This window comes from Anguilla anguilla, chromosome 2, assembly GCF_013347855.1.
Source record: "Anguilla anguilla isolate fAngAng1 chromosome 2, fAngAng1.pri, whole genome shotgun sequence".
In the NCBI taxonomy this organism is placed as follows: Eukaryota; Metazoa; Chordata; class Actinopteri; order Anguilliformes; family Anguillidae; genus Anguilla; species Anguilla anguilla.
In genome coordinates, this window is record NC_049202.1 from 20,836,748 (window position 1) to 20,856,069 (window position 19,322).

Here is a 19,322-nt window from a genome sequence, read left to right on the forward strand (position 1 = left end):
CCATTTTGCATTCATTTTCATTTTTGCTTCACTTTCTTCTTTATGTTTTCATTCTTCAAAGTATATATGTGCTCTTTTTAAATCTAAAATTGATAGTCTCTCTCTATGCGGTGCCTGTTCTTCTGCCCCACTGCATTTCAGTGTCCAAGGCTCTTCTGTGTCAGTCTGTGAGGGCAGCCATTTGTGATCCACTCTGTGAATGAACCAATCATCTCAAAGGTCGCTCTCCATGCAGGGTGACCAATGCCCTGCAAGGTATTCAGTGTCACGGCTAAATGCCATCCGCTGCTCAGAGCGAACCTCTGGCGCAATGTAATACTCACCGGCCATCCGCCCTCACGGCGGGCCTGGCGTAGCATGATTAGCACATTATAGCCAATATATTTTATATATATTTTATGAATCGTTCTCATAATTCACAGCAATGTTTTTCAGCCTCATTGGGTCAATAACAAACGATGGGTGCGATAAAGCGCTGTCATCCTGTGGGGCCACGAGACATCACACCTGCCTCCCAGCCCTCACAACAATGGGTACGTAAAATTAATTAAGCAGGAACTGGATTGTGGGAAGAGATTTATGTTCCGTCTCAAGATAACGAGCCCAGCATAAACTCCATAAACTGTCACACTGACACAATTGGAGAGAAATGACATACAATTATTAATAGGTGTATGAGCACATTACTGTTCTTATTTGTTTCCTGACATTTTGAATAATATCCTTATTCAAACAGTAGGCTATAATAAGTGAGAATATGTCAGTGAAGGGGAGCATAGCTCATTGGAGAGGGAAGCTGACATTGCCTTTTCAGCAGTTATTCAGACGGCTAACAAATGTGCTGTATTAGATTATGCTTTGTAAAAAACATTGTGTAAGTGTTGTGCTGGGTAAAGTTTGTGTCGCCACGTGCAATCAGAAAAAAAAGTTACGCATCTGATCTTGTTTCCATTTTGAAAATAAAGATTTTAAAGGCCCAATGAAACTATTAGGGTATAAGTATTAAAACTTACATTTTCTTTGGAAAAAAATTGAAATTATAAGGTTGAATATTCACTTTTCATTTAATATTAAATTTGACTGCAAAAGTTTTGTTAAAATTTCTAGGACACAGTCCAGAGTATTATGGTCAGCTTATGGCCTGAACAAATCTATAGACATTCATTATTAATATACAATGGAAAATTACTGATGTCATAAAACTGTACTAATTATTAGTAAATCTGTTTGGAAGATGAGGGGAGGGCTGCCAGAGTTTCAAAATACAAGGGTGAAAAAAAAGCTTTTCTTGATGTCCTTTTGATTGAACAACACCTGAAAGGTGCTTTAGTTTGCCATTATTGCACTTTCTTACAGCTTTATTATATTAAATGTGTCAACATCTTTAGGTTCAATAATTGTCTTGGAACCCAAGGGGGGTGTGGATCAAATCTATTAGAAAAATTTAAATATATAAAATTAAATTATAGACACCCTAAACCACACGTATCTACTGTATCACATTTTACGTACTGTATCATATTAACATATCACACCTAGATATTTACTTAACCAACTCAGGTTAAGTACTTTGCTTCAGGGCACAGTAGCAGTGGTCCTCCCAAGGCTCAAACCCACAGTGTTCCAGTTATAACCCCTGCCCCCCAAACCGCTACACTGCATGGCTGCCCACGTTATTCCTGATATGATTTATGAGCCTGGCATGCAGCCCTATCCAGGGATACTCCCCCGGCTAACATTTTTTTAAAATCAGCCTAACCCAGTTGTACTGGCATTGCAATTCACATATTGTCAGCTCACAGCCAGATAAATACCAAGGAAATATGTACCATGGAAATTCTGTACCATGCCCTTGTTCAAGGGTACTACAGCAGAGCCAAATGCAGGACTCAAGCCGGCAACCACCTGGTTATGAGACTAGCTCTTTAACGACCTCTTCCTCTGCTGATTAGAGTCAGAGCCCTTGCCTTATCCATGTCACTGTTAAGTCCCCACTTCTCGATCTTACATAGGGATGGTGTGCAAATGCCTCATAAGAGCACCATCCACAGCTGTCATGCAAAGCCATTAGCATGGCTTCCTGTCTATAAAGAAGCTGGGCGTGACCGCCAGTCACTGCAATGTATTTAATGCAGGCCAACAGCATCCGGCGAAAGAAAGGAAAAAATAAATACATAAGTGGAAGTCACACCACTCGCTCTTGCCCATGCTAAGTGACTCAGGCCCAGAGGTTCATTCATCTTTCTATAGAGCTCCTCTCACCCAGTGACGTTACAAGTGGGAATTCACTGACAAGGCATTAGTCAGTGAACACTGGAGGGAATGAACATCAATACTTAATCCGCTCGGACATGCTGCTCATTCGGCCAAAAATAAATAAATTACTAAAGCATGCCAACAGTTGCCCTTTAACGGAAACATTACCGCACTGCATTTGCCCGCCCACAGCCACAGTCACCGTTTGCTGATCAGCTGTGGACAGAGCTGAAAGAAGGAAGCAGACCTGGCAAAGTGAGCTACAGGAGAGCTCATTGTAGGCTAACAGTTGGTGCCAGAACTTGAACAAGTCTAAGTGGAGCCTAAATCAGCTCTGTTAAAGGGAAAATGTGCAGAGGAAATAGGTAAGTGAGCTTTGCTCAAGGCATTGTTGGAGATAGCAGTTGTTGCATCATACAGTATGTTCAGATGGCAAGGAAGGAAGTTTTTTGCAACCAGGGCCACATTTCAATCCAATCCAGGATGTTCCCTTCCCTTCTCCCCTCCGAGTAAGTGAAATTACATGGAACATCAATAAAGTGAACCTGAATATGGATCCCTGCTAAACAGAAGTAGCTAATCTACCAAATGAAAGCATTAACATTATCATAGCTAACAGTTAGCCAACATAGCTAGCTACTGCTTTATCGGTAGCTATTAAATTAACTAGCCACATAGCTAATTCAAAAACAACACAAGAAAGCATGAGCAGCAGCTATCCTCTATACGTTATTGATTTTAATTTCATATACTTTTTATTTAAGCACAAATTCCTGTCACATATCTGTGTTTGTCTGCCATCATTTTTATGGAAATAAAATATTTTGATTGTTGAAAAATAAGGATATATTTGATGCTGCCTTTAAATGAGCCAATGTAAGGCACCTTGTTAATAGGTGTATTCCTGTGATGCCTATGAAACAAAATAGCACAAGTTCTTCTTCCGACCTTAAAATGTGGAACATAACTTTGCTGATGTCACAGCCTATACCATAGTTGGTACTGTAGTTCTAGTTCAAGAGTGAGAAGGAGCTCTGCGACACCTTTCAAAAACAATTTGAATATTTCACTCTGATTAATAATCAAATTACAGAAAAGCAAACTGGCTTGGCTATTTGACACAGTGGGAGTGAAAGGGTTAAGCTTTCTTGGAGATTTACAATAGCCACAGCAGGCATTCACTTCAGGATGTTGCTGTAGCTTGACTTAGCTAGAAGCAGGCAGATGTTAGGATATTCACCAGTCAAGGGTGAACCTGCGGATTGCGTCATTGTGAGGTGTGGGAAGTAATGTGTCCCTTCAAATGAAAAACCATTTGAAAACAATACAGCCTATTAATTAGCTAATTCTGCAATTATGTGTTTGTATTGCTTGAAGATATATTGCAGACAGGACCATCCAGGTTGTGAAAAAGGATCAAATTTTTTAATGGGCAATGGTCTTTGACTTCATCTCCTATATTGTTTTTTTTATTTTTTTTATTTTATTTTATTATGTGTATATGAAGCCATTTTTTAAAGTCATGACATGCCCCCATTAAAACGCCCTTGTTTTTGTAAAACATCTGGAATTTATTAAATTAAATCCTCAGAATCCAATTAGCCGTGCTGGAACAGCTCAGCAGCTTGATAAGGCTGCCCTTCAGAGTGCTAATCTGCTCATCTGCACCAGAGGGAAGCTAATGAAGGGATTTCACTGCCGCTGATGTTGCCGTGGCCACTCTACCTCCGCACAGCTGGCCTGTCCCCCCACCCCACCCCCTCCAGACCTCAAGAGAGATGACTTCAGAGCAAACAAAGATGCACAACTCCTGCCCCCGCACCCCTGTGAAGCACAGCCAGCTGCACGTGACCACGCAATATCTGATCGACTTCCACATCCTGAACAAAATCGCCAACCTAATATTTATTTATAATAAAATTATAATGTATTTATGTGGATCAAACAAAAATAGTAAACACAAGTCTAGAAAAGAGCCTGTCAACCACATCTGTTATTTAATGTGTGTATTTTATAGGGAAACACGCATAAAACAAACAAGTGCATTTATTACTTTAGTTTTTACAGTGTGCACAATGTCTAACAGCAGACGTGTGTGTGTGTGTGTGCGTGTGCGTGTGTGTGTGTGTGAAATTATAGATAGCCTTTACATGAATAATGAATGAATGAATAATGATAAAATTAAATTTCATTATTCATAATAAAATGAATAGGTGACAATTACAAAATTTACTGGAGAGTTTGAATTTACTTTGAGGAATAAAAGTTCTGATGAGGTTCAAGGCTGCCTAAAATAGAAATGGAAATTATTAACTAGATACAGGAACAGAATATAGCTAAAGTTATAAATGTAATGTTTCAATAAAGCCTGGGCTACAAATAGACATTTAGCCAAATGCTAGCTAGTTACCTACACTGCCAGCCTCGTTGTCTGTATGTTTACAAAAAATAAAGATTTATGGCTATGTATTTTCAGATTCCACTGAGAATGTTAGCTTGTGGAGTATTTGGCAGTCTTCTTGTTAAAATATCTAACAAACTGCTGAGAAAATTTAGTTAATTGCTCGCTACAAGGTACAGGAGTGTGGAAAATGGGTAAGCCTACTGGGCCTAGTTTCCTGTCTACTCATGCGAGTGAGCGATACTGGAGTGAAGCTGGAGTACAAGAGAGGACAGCCGCTCCACCCTATTGAAACCCCGCCCTCACGCTCAAGTCAAACCATTCCTTGCTCAACTCTGCTCGCGCTCCACTCACATGCTCTGAGCAGGACTGTGAAGGACCCACACACTCATAAACAGCTAATTTAAACAAGGAAATTTTATTTTACTCTACAGACATCAATGTTCAAAAAACATTTCCAAATATAGCACATATACGTAGATTTGAAGCTGTACTGTTGAACTTGGTGTCTATGTCAGAAGAAACATTCAACCATGATGGAAGATTGTACACTCCAGTCTAGATACAGTAGGTGTGAGTCTGACTGAGTAGCTGTCTAAGACATGCAGTCCACCATTTTGGGCCTCAATAGTTTTAGCTACTCACTAGATATGTTACCAGCTGTTGTGAACAGTAGGAGATGCACCTCTCCACCGACTGCCACTATCTTTCATGTGTCACTGGCTTGCAAACAAGTACGTTCACATTACAGTAATTTCAAATCATAAAAAGGAGGAACAGTCCATTATCCAACTTCCACACATTAACCTTAAAGTTAAACGTAATGCATCACAGTTCATTTTAAAGGTGGAAAAAGTAGATGCAACAATGCTAAACAAAAAAACCCCCATCTAAAACTAGTTTTGGCAATAGGTTTGTATGGGTTTGTTTCCTGGGGTAAAGGGTTATTTCTAGCTGGTGATAGCTCTGTCTCAAACTATTTGTGTGTGAGAAAGCCTTTTTAATGTGAAAGTGTAATCCACAGTCATTGAGAGTCAAGGGTTCTTTGAGGATAGAAAAGTTCTTTAAAAGAACAATAATTGGTGTGGGTTATCTCTGGCCAAATGAAATTGTACTGAAGTAATGATTTCAAGTAAGTATCTATGGATTGCTATAATTATTGTCTACTATTAAAGTTAGCTCCCGTGGATATATTCATTCTGGTCCACTGTTAAGACTCGTTGAGGCCTATAATGAACATTTTTTGCATTATTTTAAAAAAATAATATAAAAACATTGATGGGTATGTCTGAAAAGTAATATTTGTCTCAACTGACCAACAGTTCAGGTATTATTTATACATAGTTCAGTGACTGCAAGTTACCACTTTTTAGCTTTCTGGGAAGGTGTGTCAACATTATGTTTCAGGTCACATTGTGAAACTGATGTTGAAATGAACATCATGCGACCACGTGGGCTGGCCTTTATTGATTTGCATGTACAGGTCCATTTCTCAAGATGGCATTGTGAACACCAGTAGGTACGAAAAAAAGTGAGTGAAAAAATCTAGTTAGAGGGAGCTATTTATGCATGGGAATCTTAAAATATTACTGGAGAAATTCTGATAAGATGATTTGGCCAAAATTAATCAAAGTTAATGCAACATATTGATAGACATTAGAGGAAACGTTCAGTTGAAGTCACTGCCCAAGGGGGTGCTACAGTAGTCTCACATACTTCATGTAGGCATACTTATCCACACAAGGGCGTGTACTGTTGCATAATTTTCGGTTAAAAAAAAATTACAAATATGCCTACATTATTTTAGCTGCTCATTTAATCAAGTTAGCTGTATCATTTATTAAGGATTCCATGAAGGACCAAAAAATGGTATGTGATATTTCTGTTTAACTGAATGAGACTAAAATATGCCAGTACAATCTTTATGTCAATAAAGATAGATTCCCATACATCAACTATCACAACACCAAAACAAAACAAAAACTGTGGGAAAAATATTTTCCAAGCAATAACTTTTTAATCAGAAAAGGAAAATCTGATTACACTGTCAACTGGCAGAAGGAGATTGATTAACTGTGGTGGAAGGAATTAAAGCCGCATAACCAAACAAACAAGATTACCCATTTTGAAACTGAAGGAGAGATCAGTGATTGATCCTCCCTATGCGAAAAGTCTTTATAGCCAAACAAACCTCAATCACTCAAATGGCCATCCATCTGTCCTCAAAGCTGCTCCAGAACCATTATCAGTATCAGAATGACTTCATGAAGTCTATTTTTGCAAACATTTTGCATAAATCAGAACAGAAAATATTCCAAAGCAAAACAGAGTCACTCAAATCCACTCAAACAATCTCAAACAATCTATTACGATATACAAGAGACATCACTACTGCAATGTACTTGCATGCTAATTATAATGTGCTGATCTATAATGTGCCAACTGTAACTGAATGGTCTGCACAAGTAGGCTCTATGAGATTGCAGCCTGCTTCTAAGGATATTTCCCTGGTGTCCTCTGCAAGCTGGCTCTCTCGACCTGGCCACCTAATCATACACCAGAATAACCGGTTTAACAATCCCTCGTGTCTTCTCCTCAGCTAAAATGTGGAGAGCATTCTTGCACAAAATGGCTACCGTGCATCATCTAGGTGGGCACTAATGTGTTTCCCCATTCAGTGTACAAAGATGTTGGATTATAAGATGAAAAACATTACACAATTGCAATGCATCTTTCTTTATGAAAATGGACATTCCAATATATGTATTGTTCACAAATGGGATAATCAAGATTGATTAGTTGTTTGATTGACTGATTCATTCATTTATTCATTTAAATAAAATAAATGCCCATAAGGGGCTGTGTCCTGGTAGTTATATTTTATCATGAGTAGTAAGAAGGCATTATACATTTATGCATTTATCATTCTATAAGTTTATCTGTGCATGTGTATACATTAATTCATACATTTCGTTATTTCATTTGTTTCAGCCAAAAGATTCCTCACTGACTTTGCAATGACTTGTAGGATTATAAAGCCAACTAGCAATTTGGCTTTTTTAATATAACACTGTGTCAATTTGATTAAAAACACTCAGTTGGTGTTAATGTAGCCAGCTGGTCTCATTCTGGAGGAGAAACAGACATAATTGTATTTCTGCACAGACTTGTAAGAAGCCAGTTCTTCTTTATGGCAGATTTTCAAAATAGGGCTTTTTGGACATCCAATGTAATGGCCTTGGCCTTCACAGGCAGACAGACACCACTTCAGGATTTTTAAGTCAAACTGGCACCCTTTGCATGAAGCCCTTTCTAGTAAAATATTGATGCAACTAGTGGATGCCCTTTATTAGGGCACCTTCCGTGATCTCAGAACACTTTAGAATGATGGAATGATTCTCACCTCAACCACCAGCAATATATAGAAGAACGCAAATAGGTGAACCACTGTGCACCGCACTGCTCACAACATCAGTTGGGGTGAAATGGGAGGGAATTATCAAAGGGATTATTCAACCAACTATTAAACCAAAACAGGGGCCCATATTTGTAGTCATCATTGTCTGCCATACCATCTTGGATTACTTAGAATGCAGACTAATAATTTCATTCTACTTGGTCATCCTTTTGACAAATGTAGTATAGCTTAGGACTTGGAAAACTGGAAATATTTCAGTTTTACAACACAGTGATATGGTCACGCACAATACATAAAAAGATTCCAAATGGAAAAAGCATTTCGATATGACTTCTTTTCTCTAAACTACCATTATTGTTCTTCAGTTACATCGCTTGGGCTCACACCGTTCCTGTTAAGGCCAGTATATGGCTCGGCAGTGTATGATTACCCGATGGATAAATCCACATTGTCACCAACATTCCACCATCACTCGTCTTTGATATTGAATGTTGTCACTCCTAAAAAGAAAGAATTGCTGAGGTATTTGAAGACACAGAAGCGGGACGTCAGAAGATGAATGTACTTTTTGAGCATTTTTGGGTTGAACGGCTGTCCTTGCACTGCAGAAGATGCACAGACGAAGAGGGAAGTGAATGTAACACTGGGTGAATATATGTTTGTCCAGGGAATGCGATTGAATGACGATTACTTCCACACACATTGTAGAATGTCACAGGAAACTTATCGCCAGCTTCTTAACACAGACTTACACATTATCTTCCCATTTCCCCTGATGAGAGGCTGATCTGGAAAGGTCCAGGAAACTGGATTCAAATGGTGGTTATATTTCCCAAAAGTGACAATTGATAGTCTTCTTAATATTTCTTTCCAGCTTTCAACCCTGTTATAACCTTTCATTTGTGAGAAAAAAAATGATTACTGTGACCTGTTCAGCATATAAGGACAGGGTGGGCGTATATCCTCCGCTCATTAATATTTAGATTTGTAAGACATCTATTCCTCATCGCTAGGTTAGAGTAGGCTGCCCAGGGCAGTAACTACCTGACTACCTAACAACACGAAATAAAGCAACACAAGCTAGGCTTTACCATCGTATAGTTAATCCCGCAGGTCATGCAATGTGTAATAATGTTGTAAAACTGAGCTACTGCACACTGACATTAGACTTGACAGTGGTCTCAAACTCTGGAAATTACATCCAAATAATTTTTATTTGGATGTAATTTAATTATCACTAGCTAGGAAAGCCTACTTACCAATCCATCACTCGTCTGATCTGCGACCACCAGGAGTGTCACTAGCAGCAACAGTCAGGAGCGAGGGAGGGAAGGCACTGCACCAGTGCTAGCTTTTTAGGAAAGCCACACTGTTTTTGTAGATAGTTGGTGAAGTCTGCCTTGTGAAAATGGTCACTACAAATATTAACTGTTTTATAACTAGGTTGCTGCAATATTGCAGTGCCCATGCGCTATTAAACCAAATTCTTGTGGCTCTTCATTTTTTGGAAAAGAAAAAATGTACATGTTTTTCTGCATCCATAGAAGGAACAATGCTTAGGCATTTCCAACTTAGCTTGGCCAAGAGCATCATTTACATATTACAAATAAAAAAGGATTTCACCGGTCATAGCATTTTAGTAATGGACCTGGAGCTAGTGAAGGGGGCACAGACTCTTCATCTTTTTTTGCAAGAAAAATATTTATGGGTCATTTGTGAATACTAAAAAAGTATTAAAACAACACATCAATAGAATTCACAGATTTCAGTTTCCTGGACCTTTAATACTAAAGACAATTGATCTGAGATGAGAATGTTCCATAATGTCGTCATGACAATTGAGCTAGTGGTGACGAGGTCAAAGCTCAGCAATGGGCACAACTGTGATCGTAATGATGAAAAATCATTGGAATGGCCATGAAATGTTACCATTGCATTTTGCTAGCTTATGCAAGAAAACTGAAGCTCTCAGACACTATTTTTTGTGTATAATCTTCACATTTCAAAAAAGTTAGCTTGGTAGGTATATAATGTTCTGCTGCAATGTATTACTTATTATTCATGCTCAGACAATAAGCATAAGGTAGCCAGAATGATAGCTTATTTGCTCTCAAAAATTATATGATAGGAATAAATTAAGAACTGTCAGTGTTTGAAATTGGGTTTATTGCAAAGTATTTATTCTGCGCTGGTGTTTACAGGTGATATTATGATGGTTTCAGACCCCTAGCCCCATTGGGCACCCATTCATTTCTGGGTCCCACACATTCACCAGTCTGCTTCCCTGTAGTGACAGCTATACTATATTGCAAGTAAAACTAAATTGAATGGGGTTCAGTGGGACAGCTTGTTTTAAAAGCACTATGTATCAGCATAAGTTAGTTGGTGGATGAAATTTTGCTTCCTAACTCTACAACAAGAACGCAAACTAACATGATAAATGTCAATGTCATACTCCTAATGCTAATGCACTAACTAGCAAGGTAGCTAACACTTAGACTCAGAATAATCACTTGGATTTTCTAGCAGTGGATCTGTAAACTCCATTTTTACAAGCCAAACACCAAGAATTTCCACATACTTAGTCAAATCAAGGAATTATTACCTAACTGCATGTAGGACTCTAGAGTGAAAAAAAAATATCTTGATTGAGTCCCAACTTGAGTGCAGGAGAGACTATTGTAGCCTACAGTCAGGGGACCCTATACAGTTGCTGATGCCACCTGCTGTTGCCCCATTGCTTAAGATCATTACAACTTGGCATTAAACTCAATTTCAGTAATTGTTGGTAATTTACTTGTCACATGTCCCCAGGGGTACACCTGTCCCAACAGAGTACCACTGGGTTAGAGTGCAAATTACAATCAGACCGAGAGCCCTTTTCCACATACTGTACTCAAAACGAAGGAATTATATCCAACTGACATACAGTACTGTGCAAAAGTCAAAGACCACCCATTCTTTCATAGATTTGCCATTAGCCATTAAGTGCAAGTTATTTATTTTTCAGTGTCACAAAAGTAATGCAACACACATATATTTAACACAAAATTACACAAAAAACACTGCAACTATGTACAATATGAAATATGTCAGTATTTAGTTTGTCCACCCTTTGCTTATATTACAGCTTCCTTTTGTTTTGGGAGATTTCCTTGGAGTTTTCTGAAGAAATCTGAAGGGATATGTTGCCATGCTTCTAGTAAAAACTTCTGAAGTTCAGTCTCAGAGGTTGGTTGCATTTTCTGTTTCTCTCAATTAAAGTGATCCCAAACACATTCAATGATGCTGAGGTCTGGACTCTGGGGCGGCCAGTTCATCGTTCTGAAAATATCAGCAGCATGATCTTCTTAGCAGTGTGCTTGGGGGTCATGATCTTGCTGTAGAATGAATTTGCTCCCAATCAAGCATTGTGCATTGTTCAGAGGGTATGGCATGATATGTAAAGATTTGTATGCATTTATCACCATTTATGATGCCTTCAAATAAAATTCAAATCAGCAACTCCAGATGTTGTTATACAGCCCCAAACTTGCACTGATCCTCCACCATGCTTGATTGATGGTTGTGGATATGGCTCCCAGAGTCTTTCATTGCTTTGGCAGAATGCATACTGCCTTCTTCTACTTCCAAAAATCTCACATTTAAACTCATTTGTCCATAAAACCTTACTCTACAGCTCAGGTGTCCAGTTTCAGTGTGCTAGTGCAAATGTTCTTCTCTTGTTTATTTCCTTTTCTCTGTAGCGGCTTTGTGACAGCCACACATCCTTCCAGAACCATTGCACTGAGCCCTCTCACAGTGGAAGGATTGACAGAAACACCTGGGGATTTCTTTGGATCTTAAGCACGAGTGGAGCTTGATTTTTTCCTATGTCTCAAAGATAAAATCTTTAAGTACTATATTTGTGATGGTAATACTTTTGGTGGTCTACCAGTTCCTGCACAGTTGTTAGAAGTCCCATATTCTCAGTATCTTGCAATAACTTTTGAACTCCAGTTTCTGAGGGTTTTTAATTTTTCACTTCTTTTTCTTCAGCTTTCATCTTCCTTATGCGGTTGAATTATCTTATATCTAATCTCATCAGAAGTATCTTATTTAGCCATTTTAGATGCACATGACAAAGAAATCTGCAGGGCAGCTAAGGTGTGTTTGGGTATTGTTCATTTGAATGTTAGAGTCACTTTTGAAGGCAAAGTGAAGGCAAACTTTTGTTGGGAGGACACAGCTGCAACATTTTTGTTTATTGGAAGAATGGAAAACTCAAAGTGGTAGTAAGGTGCACAAATGAAAGAGTGGACAAATACCGATAGATTTGATATGTATATGTGGCAGAAGCCTGTATATATATATATGTATATAAGGAGAAGCCTTTTCTGTATTTTTTTGTAAAGTATATGTTTCTTTCATTATTGTCTGACACTGATTTTTTTTTATTTTTAATTACACTAAATGGCATATTTGACCGGAAATTTAATAAACGAAAGGCTGCTCTCTGACTTTTGCACAGTACTGTCTATACTCTCTTCTTTGTTGCTTGCTCACCTATTGTGAACACTCTACTTGGAATTAGATTTGAAAGGATAAATTACTTTTTAAAGATACTTGCCCTTTGGCAAGTATGATTTTTTCCTTAATTTGGGCACCTGTATGAGTGTCAAAGGGAATTATTTTCACCCAAATGACACAGGCTATTGGACAGGGCATCTGATAAATACAAGGCGGCTAGGCTAATTCAAAGAGGAGCGGTTGTAGCACATAGCTTGTCTGAATGTGACACATTGCGCTGGATGGTGAAAGCTCCTGTTCTGTTTGTTTTATTCATGAAAGTTTTACAAACACTTCCATGGCCATAATGGCAATTTGGCTGTTCAGTGCCCTCAACCCTTCATGAATTGAAACGATACAAGTTGCAGATAGCTTGCTGGATACTATCCTTTACATCCATTCAGACAGAAGGTTAATGATGCGAGCTGTATAATTGCAAGTGCTTTTAGCTTAATGTGAAATAACTTCTACAAGAACCAAATCCCTTTTGAAAGCCCAAGTGTTTTGTTTGTGATCTACTTAGGCCTAAGTACCTTAACTATTGAAAAATAAAACACATAATTAAGAAATTCCAGTAAGTTTTAATGTAGCATAGAAAGTACCTGAGACTGTTAGGCTACTTAACATTATAGCCACAAAGCCACGTAATATTGGCCAGAAATACACTCAAAACATAGAACTGAACACCTATTTTAATCTGGTTAGCTATTCCACCACCAGAAACTAAACATTATTCAGCTATCCAGAACAAGTGTCAAAAAAGTGAACAGGATAGCTGGGCCCAGAAAAATGAAAATAGTTGTATATCTCTTACAGGTAAACATATGTCACATACAAATGTGGAAATGTAACTATTTATAAATGAGCTGCAGCTGACAGCTAGCTCAACATGGGGTATAGCCAACAATGAAAACCTGAAGTGATATTTTGATTAGCTGCGATTAGCTTGTTACAACTGTGCATGTGTGTGTACATTTAGATGTCTTCAAACAATTACACAGAATTACCATCGGTCCAATAGTAAATATCCAATTTACATGTTTATGCCATTTTCAATTCAAACACTGAATAGTGCAGTTGACATAGGCCTACATCTGTATAACATATATTCAATAGCCAAGGCAATGGGGATAACTTCTGGAAACTAACGGAACACTAACTGCACATAATATTACCAAATTTAATTTCACAAGATTGGTTACTACATACATGTATTAAGCCTATTTCATTTCATCCTGTTTTCTCCTGTGTTTACAGTGATGACGTGTGGGTTTATTGGACAAGTAGGAGTGCCCCATCTATGATCAGATATTCCCTGGCCATATCCTAAAAGTAATCATTTAGAGCTAACAATGCTGATTCAATGAACGGGTGGAAAGAGGAAAAGAAATACGCCATAGGTGAATGTATCTCTCATGAGCTGAAGGTAGTAGCCTATAGTTTCTTCCCTCAAGAATACAGGCCTAGGCCTGATAGTCAAGTTTAGACTGAGTGCCAGATAGAGTAAAACAGGGCCACATGGTATAAAACTAAATGGTGGCAAATAAATAAATTCACTTTTGCTATAGCCTACTGCATGTTTATCTTTTGCGGTATTATTCATTATCGTTTCTCTTGTAACAAATTAAAAAAAAATTTGAATGTTTTAAATGATCTAAAGGAAGACAAAGCAATACATGCACAGTCGTTCTGTATTCCAACAGCCCCACAAAACTTGAGGGAACAGTTAGGTATTTCCGCAAAAAATAACTAAAAATAAATAAATAAATAAACAAATGGCATTTTAAAGAAAATATAAAGGTATAATTCAACCAATATAAAAGGGGATGAATCCAAAGTCTTACCCTCGCTGCAGTCCTTGCCCTGGTATCCAGTCTGCGAGCAGTCGCATATGGCCTCCTCGTTGATAACGCTGCACACTCCTCCATTCAAACACATGTTTTCTGCTCCGCAAAGATCGTTTTTGACTCCTTCACTGCTCAAGAGCACCGGGACAGAACTGTTCACTAGAAGGTCCGTTATCCAACCCACGTAGGGAACTTGGTCCTTAACTGTATCCGAAGTAAGCCGTAGTGCCACTGATCGAAGTTCGGGCGGTATTCCGCCTAAAAACAAATGACTAAAGACGGTCATGTCCCTTCTCTTTGATTTCACCTCTACCCATTTAATCTCTTTGTCCACCACCAGGGTGGTGTTTTTGAAATTTCTCCGTATAGCGACCGAGTGCCAATGGCTGTCGTTGACGGCTGTGTCGGACAGCACCGTGGCAGGCTCAGCGCAGAAGATGGAGAACCGAAGGCTGAGTCTACCGTTGTGGATAAGCAGCTCTAAGAAGTCGCAGAAACCCTCATCGTCGAAATAGACCAGGAGACCATGTGCGCTTTTCGTTTTCATGTTAAAGCTCATTTCGCTCTCACAGCAGGCATTCCACACAGGGAACCTAGCCCACTGTCCCTCCGCCCCCGTGAATTCCAAACCAGAACCTAGGTCAACTAGGCAACACAGGAGCAGGCCAACCCCGATTAAGTGGGCGCCATTCCGGATCGCCAGACCCATGTTGTAAAGACGGGTGAAAACCGAGGGAACGAGTGTTTTCATGAAAGAATCTGATAATTTAAGGTATACTAATTTAAAAATGTATCCCCTGTCTGATTATGCAAATAGAATGACTGGCACTGACGCGTCGTAAACCCTCTGACTAAAATATTTTGTTTGCATTCTTGCAGCAGTGGTCACGTCTGCTAGTTGCCCATCCCAAACACATTATGCGTGGGAATGTTCAGTGGATGCATGCACCTTCAAAACGAGGCCAGTGTCCTTAACAAATTAACATATGAAAACCTTAAATGGGGTTGTTCCCTCTCTCCGCAATAGACTATATTTCTTCCCCTTTCCTTGACTCTTTATAATCCATCCGTGCAATTACGAAAAATATATAGGCCTATGTTGGTGAGAGTATCCATCACTGATTTTTTCTCCCTTGTGTCGAATTATTTTGAGGCTCCCCTTCTCTATATGTCAGTCAAAGTGGAAATGCCAGCAGGTTCACCAGCGGAAAAGACGGACTGGCTGCTCCAATCCTCAGATTTGGGACCTCCTGTTGAATTCTACGTCAGGAGTCATTGCTGTTCTGTTCGGGGGTCAGCCTCGGATCGCTGGTCCTGACGTTCACAACCTTTTCAACATTATAACCGGCAATCTGCGGAGAATAAAAGTAAGGGTTATTGTTTTACCCCGGGATGCTTTGTGCGAGATCAAAATAGAATTGTACATCCCCAATGAACAATATAAACAAATGTCATTATTTTAGCACAGCTGCTTAGTTAGCCCCCTTATTAATTTTATTAATATACAGCGAAATCATAGGCTGACTCATTTATTTCACACAATATATTTTGCATTGTTTGTTTTCCTGTGCTAGATGAGAAACAATTTCAGCAGTGAATGGCATTGTGATAGATGGGCCTGAGGGCCACTAGCCTACAGCACCGCGTCGATTGTCGTGAGGACAGCCTTTCTCAAGTTGAGTGCGTCATTAGCTGGCTATGAACTCACTGATTTCTAATCAATGGTTAAATACAGAATGGGGGTTAGTCTCTTTTAACAGGAAGAAGGTTCTTATGTTTTTTTTTTTTTTCCTTTACTAAGAACATAGACTGCCAGCCTCATCCAGATCTCACGGCTACCTAGATTAAAACTTGATCAATATTTTGGAAAACGGAAAGCAAGAGCAACATCTTTAGTATTTCTTATTTTTCCCTGTTTTGCGTAACACATATCTATTTAGAATTAATGAAACTACAAAAACTACGCATACTTGCCTGAGCATTTTACCCTCGACGTGTATTTTCTATTGCGCATGCTCGCACATCCTGTTATCTTCATCCAAAGGTATCATAATTCAGAAGGGCAAACGACCTGACGCGTAAAGAAATTGTCTGCGCTCTTCTAACCCGCCGCAAGGCACAGGGACACCCCTTTCTGCAACCGGTCAGAAAAACCATCCTTTGTTGTGTATCACAGCAAGAGACGCATCCAAAATCCGTCTGCTACTCTAGGTGCGTGTAAAACACCTAGAGGAGACCGCGGAGTCGCGTCTTCTCCCTCGGTCTATCCGTTCTCTCGATGTATGCTCCAAAACGCATGCTTTTTACCTCATTCTCTCTCTCAGTCCAAAATCATCACCTAAATACCTTCGGTACACTCGTGGTGTATGTAGGAACGGGTCACTAATTTATCAATCGGCCATAGTTCGCCCGTTAAAAATGGCCACATGCATTTCCATATGGAAAATAATGTATACAATTTTGTGTTAAGCGGGCTGTTATTTGTAAGTTCCTTTACTAAAACGTGCACATGCAATTTGCGGTAGAACAATCGTTATTGATTACCGTACGGAGTCACGTAGACAAGCCACGGAAATGAATGTAACAGTATAAACTAAAAATGTTCTCTAGAACAGAATGCCGTAGCGTAAATTCCTCGTAATGTTGGTGTGATATGAAAATATGGAATTTATTATGTTGTAGACAATGAGATTCAGAGAAAGAATCTTCAGATCTGCTAAAACAAGAAGAATTGCTCGTGATTATACAAATTGTATTATCCGATAAGAGACCAGTGCAAGGCAACATAAAAACAGGGATTATAGGTTCTGTTTTTACACCTGCAGTTCTACCCCTGGGCTATGTATCCTTACCCATGAGTAGACGAATGGAATTAAGTTAACTATTCGCAAAACGAAGCTCACGGAATCGTATAGGTTTTCGTGAGGACATATTCTAGTGGACGAAATGGTTGTTGGTCAGCTGTAATTTACCATCTTAAGAAAGTAATTCAAATATGAGTCTTTCAAAATGTTAAAATGAACGAACCCCCTGCTTTTGTGCGTCAGTGAATTCAAACGCGCAGTGCAAATTTAATGAGCAACTGAGGTTTTTTCTTTTTCTTAGTATTAACAAACGAAAAATACTAATATTAGCGCATGTATTATCATCGAAAGCTGTATTTGAGAATGCGAAGTCCAAGACAGAGATGAAATCTACATTGGATGTCACGCAGTCAGGGGCGATTTCAGGTAGGTGCCGTTTTTACATACCCCAAACCAGCCTTTGCAGCTGTAGCCTAATTCTCACTGGCTGCACTATTTATAATTCAACATATCTTTTCAACCACCCCCCAAAAAACACAGATCGCTCTTACCTGCACTACATGACAAATTTGATGCTGGGAACTCCATTCTTAATATATTTTTTACCATAACTTTGTCGCATATGGCCGGTAAATGGACATACTGTGGAACCTCAAACGTGCCTTACCTCTAGAAAACCACCATTCCGCGTTCTTCGCCCCATCCACCTCGAGAAGGAGCCTTCTTCACAGATTCTACTTTGATGTGGTGCTAGAATCACTGCATCACTGATAGGGGGAGATGACGAAGATGAAGAAGAGAATAAATGAAACGCCTCTCCCCAAAAGCCGTTAATAACGTCAAAACGGAGACAATTATTGTTATTATTTTAATATCTTTTGAAAAGAAAAAGCTAAAGGAGATATATCTCCTCAAAAATATCCGCCTGGGTCATCTATAATATTCCTCACTTTGGGCCGAAAGAGCAAGGGGGAAACCCGCCTTTTAAAATAATTTTGAGAGAGAAAGGTGCAATCTGTTTTCTTGCCGAGCACTGCCAGCGACTGTCAGGAGCCGAAGCCAGCGCGTCACGTGTCTCCTCTCGCTGTGTCTTTTAGAGAGGGGAGGGGTTGAATGCTGCAGCACCTTGGACAGCATCAATGCTTAAGACTCGTGCGCTCGTCCATACTCTCTCTCTCTCTCTCTCTCTCTCACGCACATATACACACACACATGAAATAGCAAACTGGAACACACGACTGAAAATCAACTCATATGGAGTGGGGCGGGGGTTGGCAATAGAGAAAAGAACAGCCGTTTCTATTGTGGATGTATAGCTAACTTGTGGCAACGAGGAATTATCTCCACAGTATATTACTGTCTATTTATGGATTTATGTTCTTGTCCAGACTAATTAATGGACTGCCTATACTCTGTTGGTTTCACAAACCCTATATGATTTTCGTGTAGTGAAAATACTTGATACTTTGCCGTAAAGCAAATAGCGTAGTCGACAGAAACAGACAGACAAGGAAGTAGTTATTTGTGACACAAGCACAATTTCTGCTGCAGAAATATTTTCCCTGCTACGATTACCGACAGCCATCATCAGAAGTTCAGTGCAATATTGCATACTTAAAATGAGAGACATGTTCAGCCTTAAGGCATGGAATAGTTAATTGGCGTCATTCCGACTAGATGCTCGAAGAGTAGCCTACTGCGAGAGTTCCTCGCGGGAATTGAGATTCCTGGAGTTCATCCCAGTAAAGTCTTTGTATCAATTGGCAGGGTTTTTGTTTCCCAGTGTTTTTGCATGTACACATGTATGTATGTAGGCCCTAAGTATGTATTTGCTTACCTAGCTACTTACATGGTCTAAATAGGCTATCAGATATTATATTGAAACATATATATAGTATGTTTTATATATGCATTTATACATATAACATACTTCCTGGTAAACAATGCATGGACAAATGTATACATGCTGGCACTGAAGAGCAGTTGAAGGACCAGATCCTCTCTCGTTCGGTCGATTGCTTTTCGTCTCTGACAGGGACTCTGTGGCT

At 39.2% G+C, this 19,322-nt stretch overlaps 1 protein-coding gene across 22 annotated transcripts in view; it reads right to left on the reverse strand.

Moving 5' to 3' along the window:
- The window catches only part of nrxn1a (neurexin 1a), a 253,804-nt gene extending 235,407 nt beyond the window's left edge, over positions 1–18,397 (reverse strand). For 10 of the 22 annotated variants that reach the window (XM_035405905.1, XM_035405904.1, XM_035405913.1 and 7 more), the window contains exons 1-2: positions 17,942–18,396; positions 14,468–15,822 (exon numbers count right to left, since the gene is read on the reverse strand). In XM_035405905.1, the coding sequence (XP_035261796.1) occupies positions 14,468–15,221 (754 nt within the window). In that variant the 5' untranslated portion in view covers positions 15,222–15,822; positions 17,942–18,396. Of the gene's footprint in view, positions 1–14,467; positions 15,823–17,825 lie in introns of all 22 variants that reach the window. The other 12 variants (XM_035405898.1, XM_035405895.1, XM_035405900.1 and 9 more) reach the window with 4 other exon arrangements.
- Between the last annotated feature and the right edge of the window lie 925 nt (positions 18,398–19,322).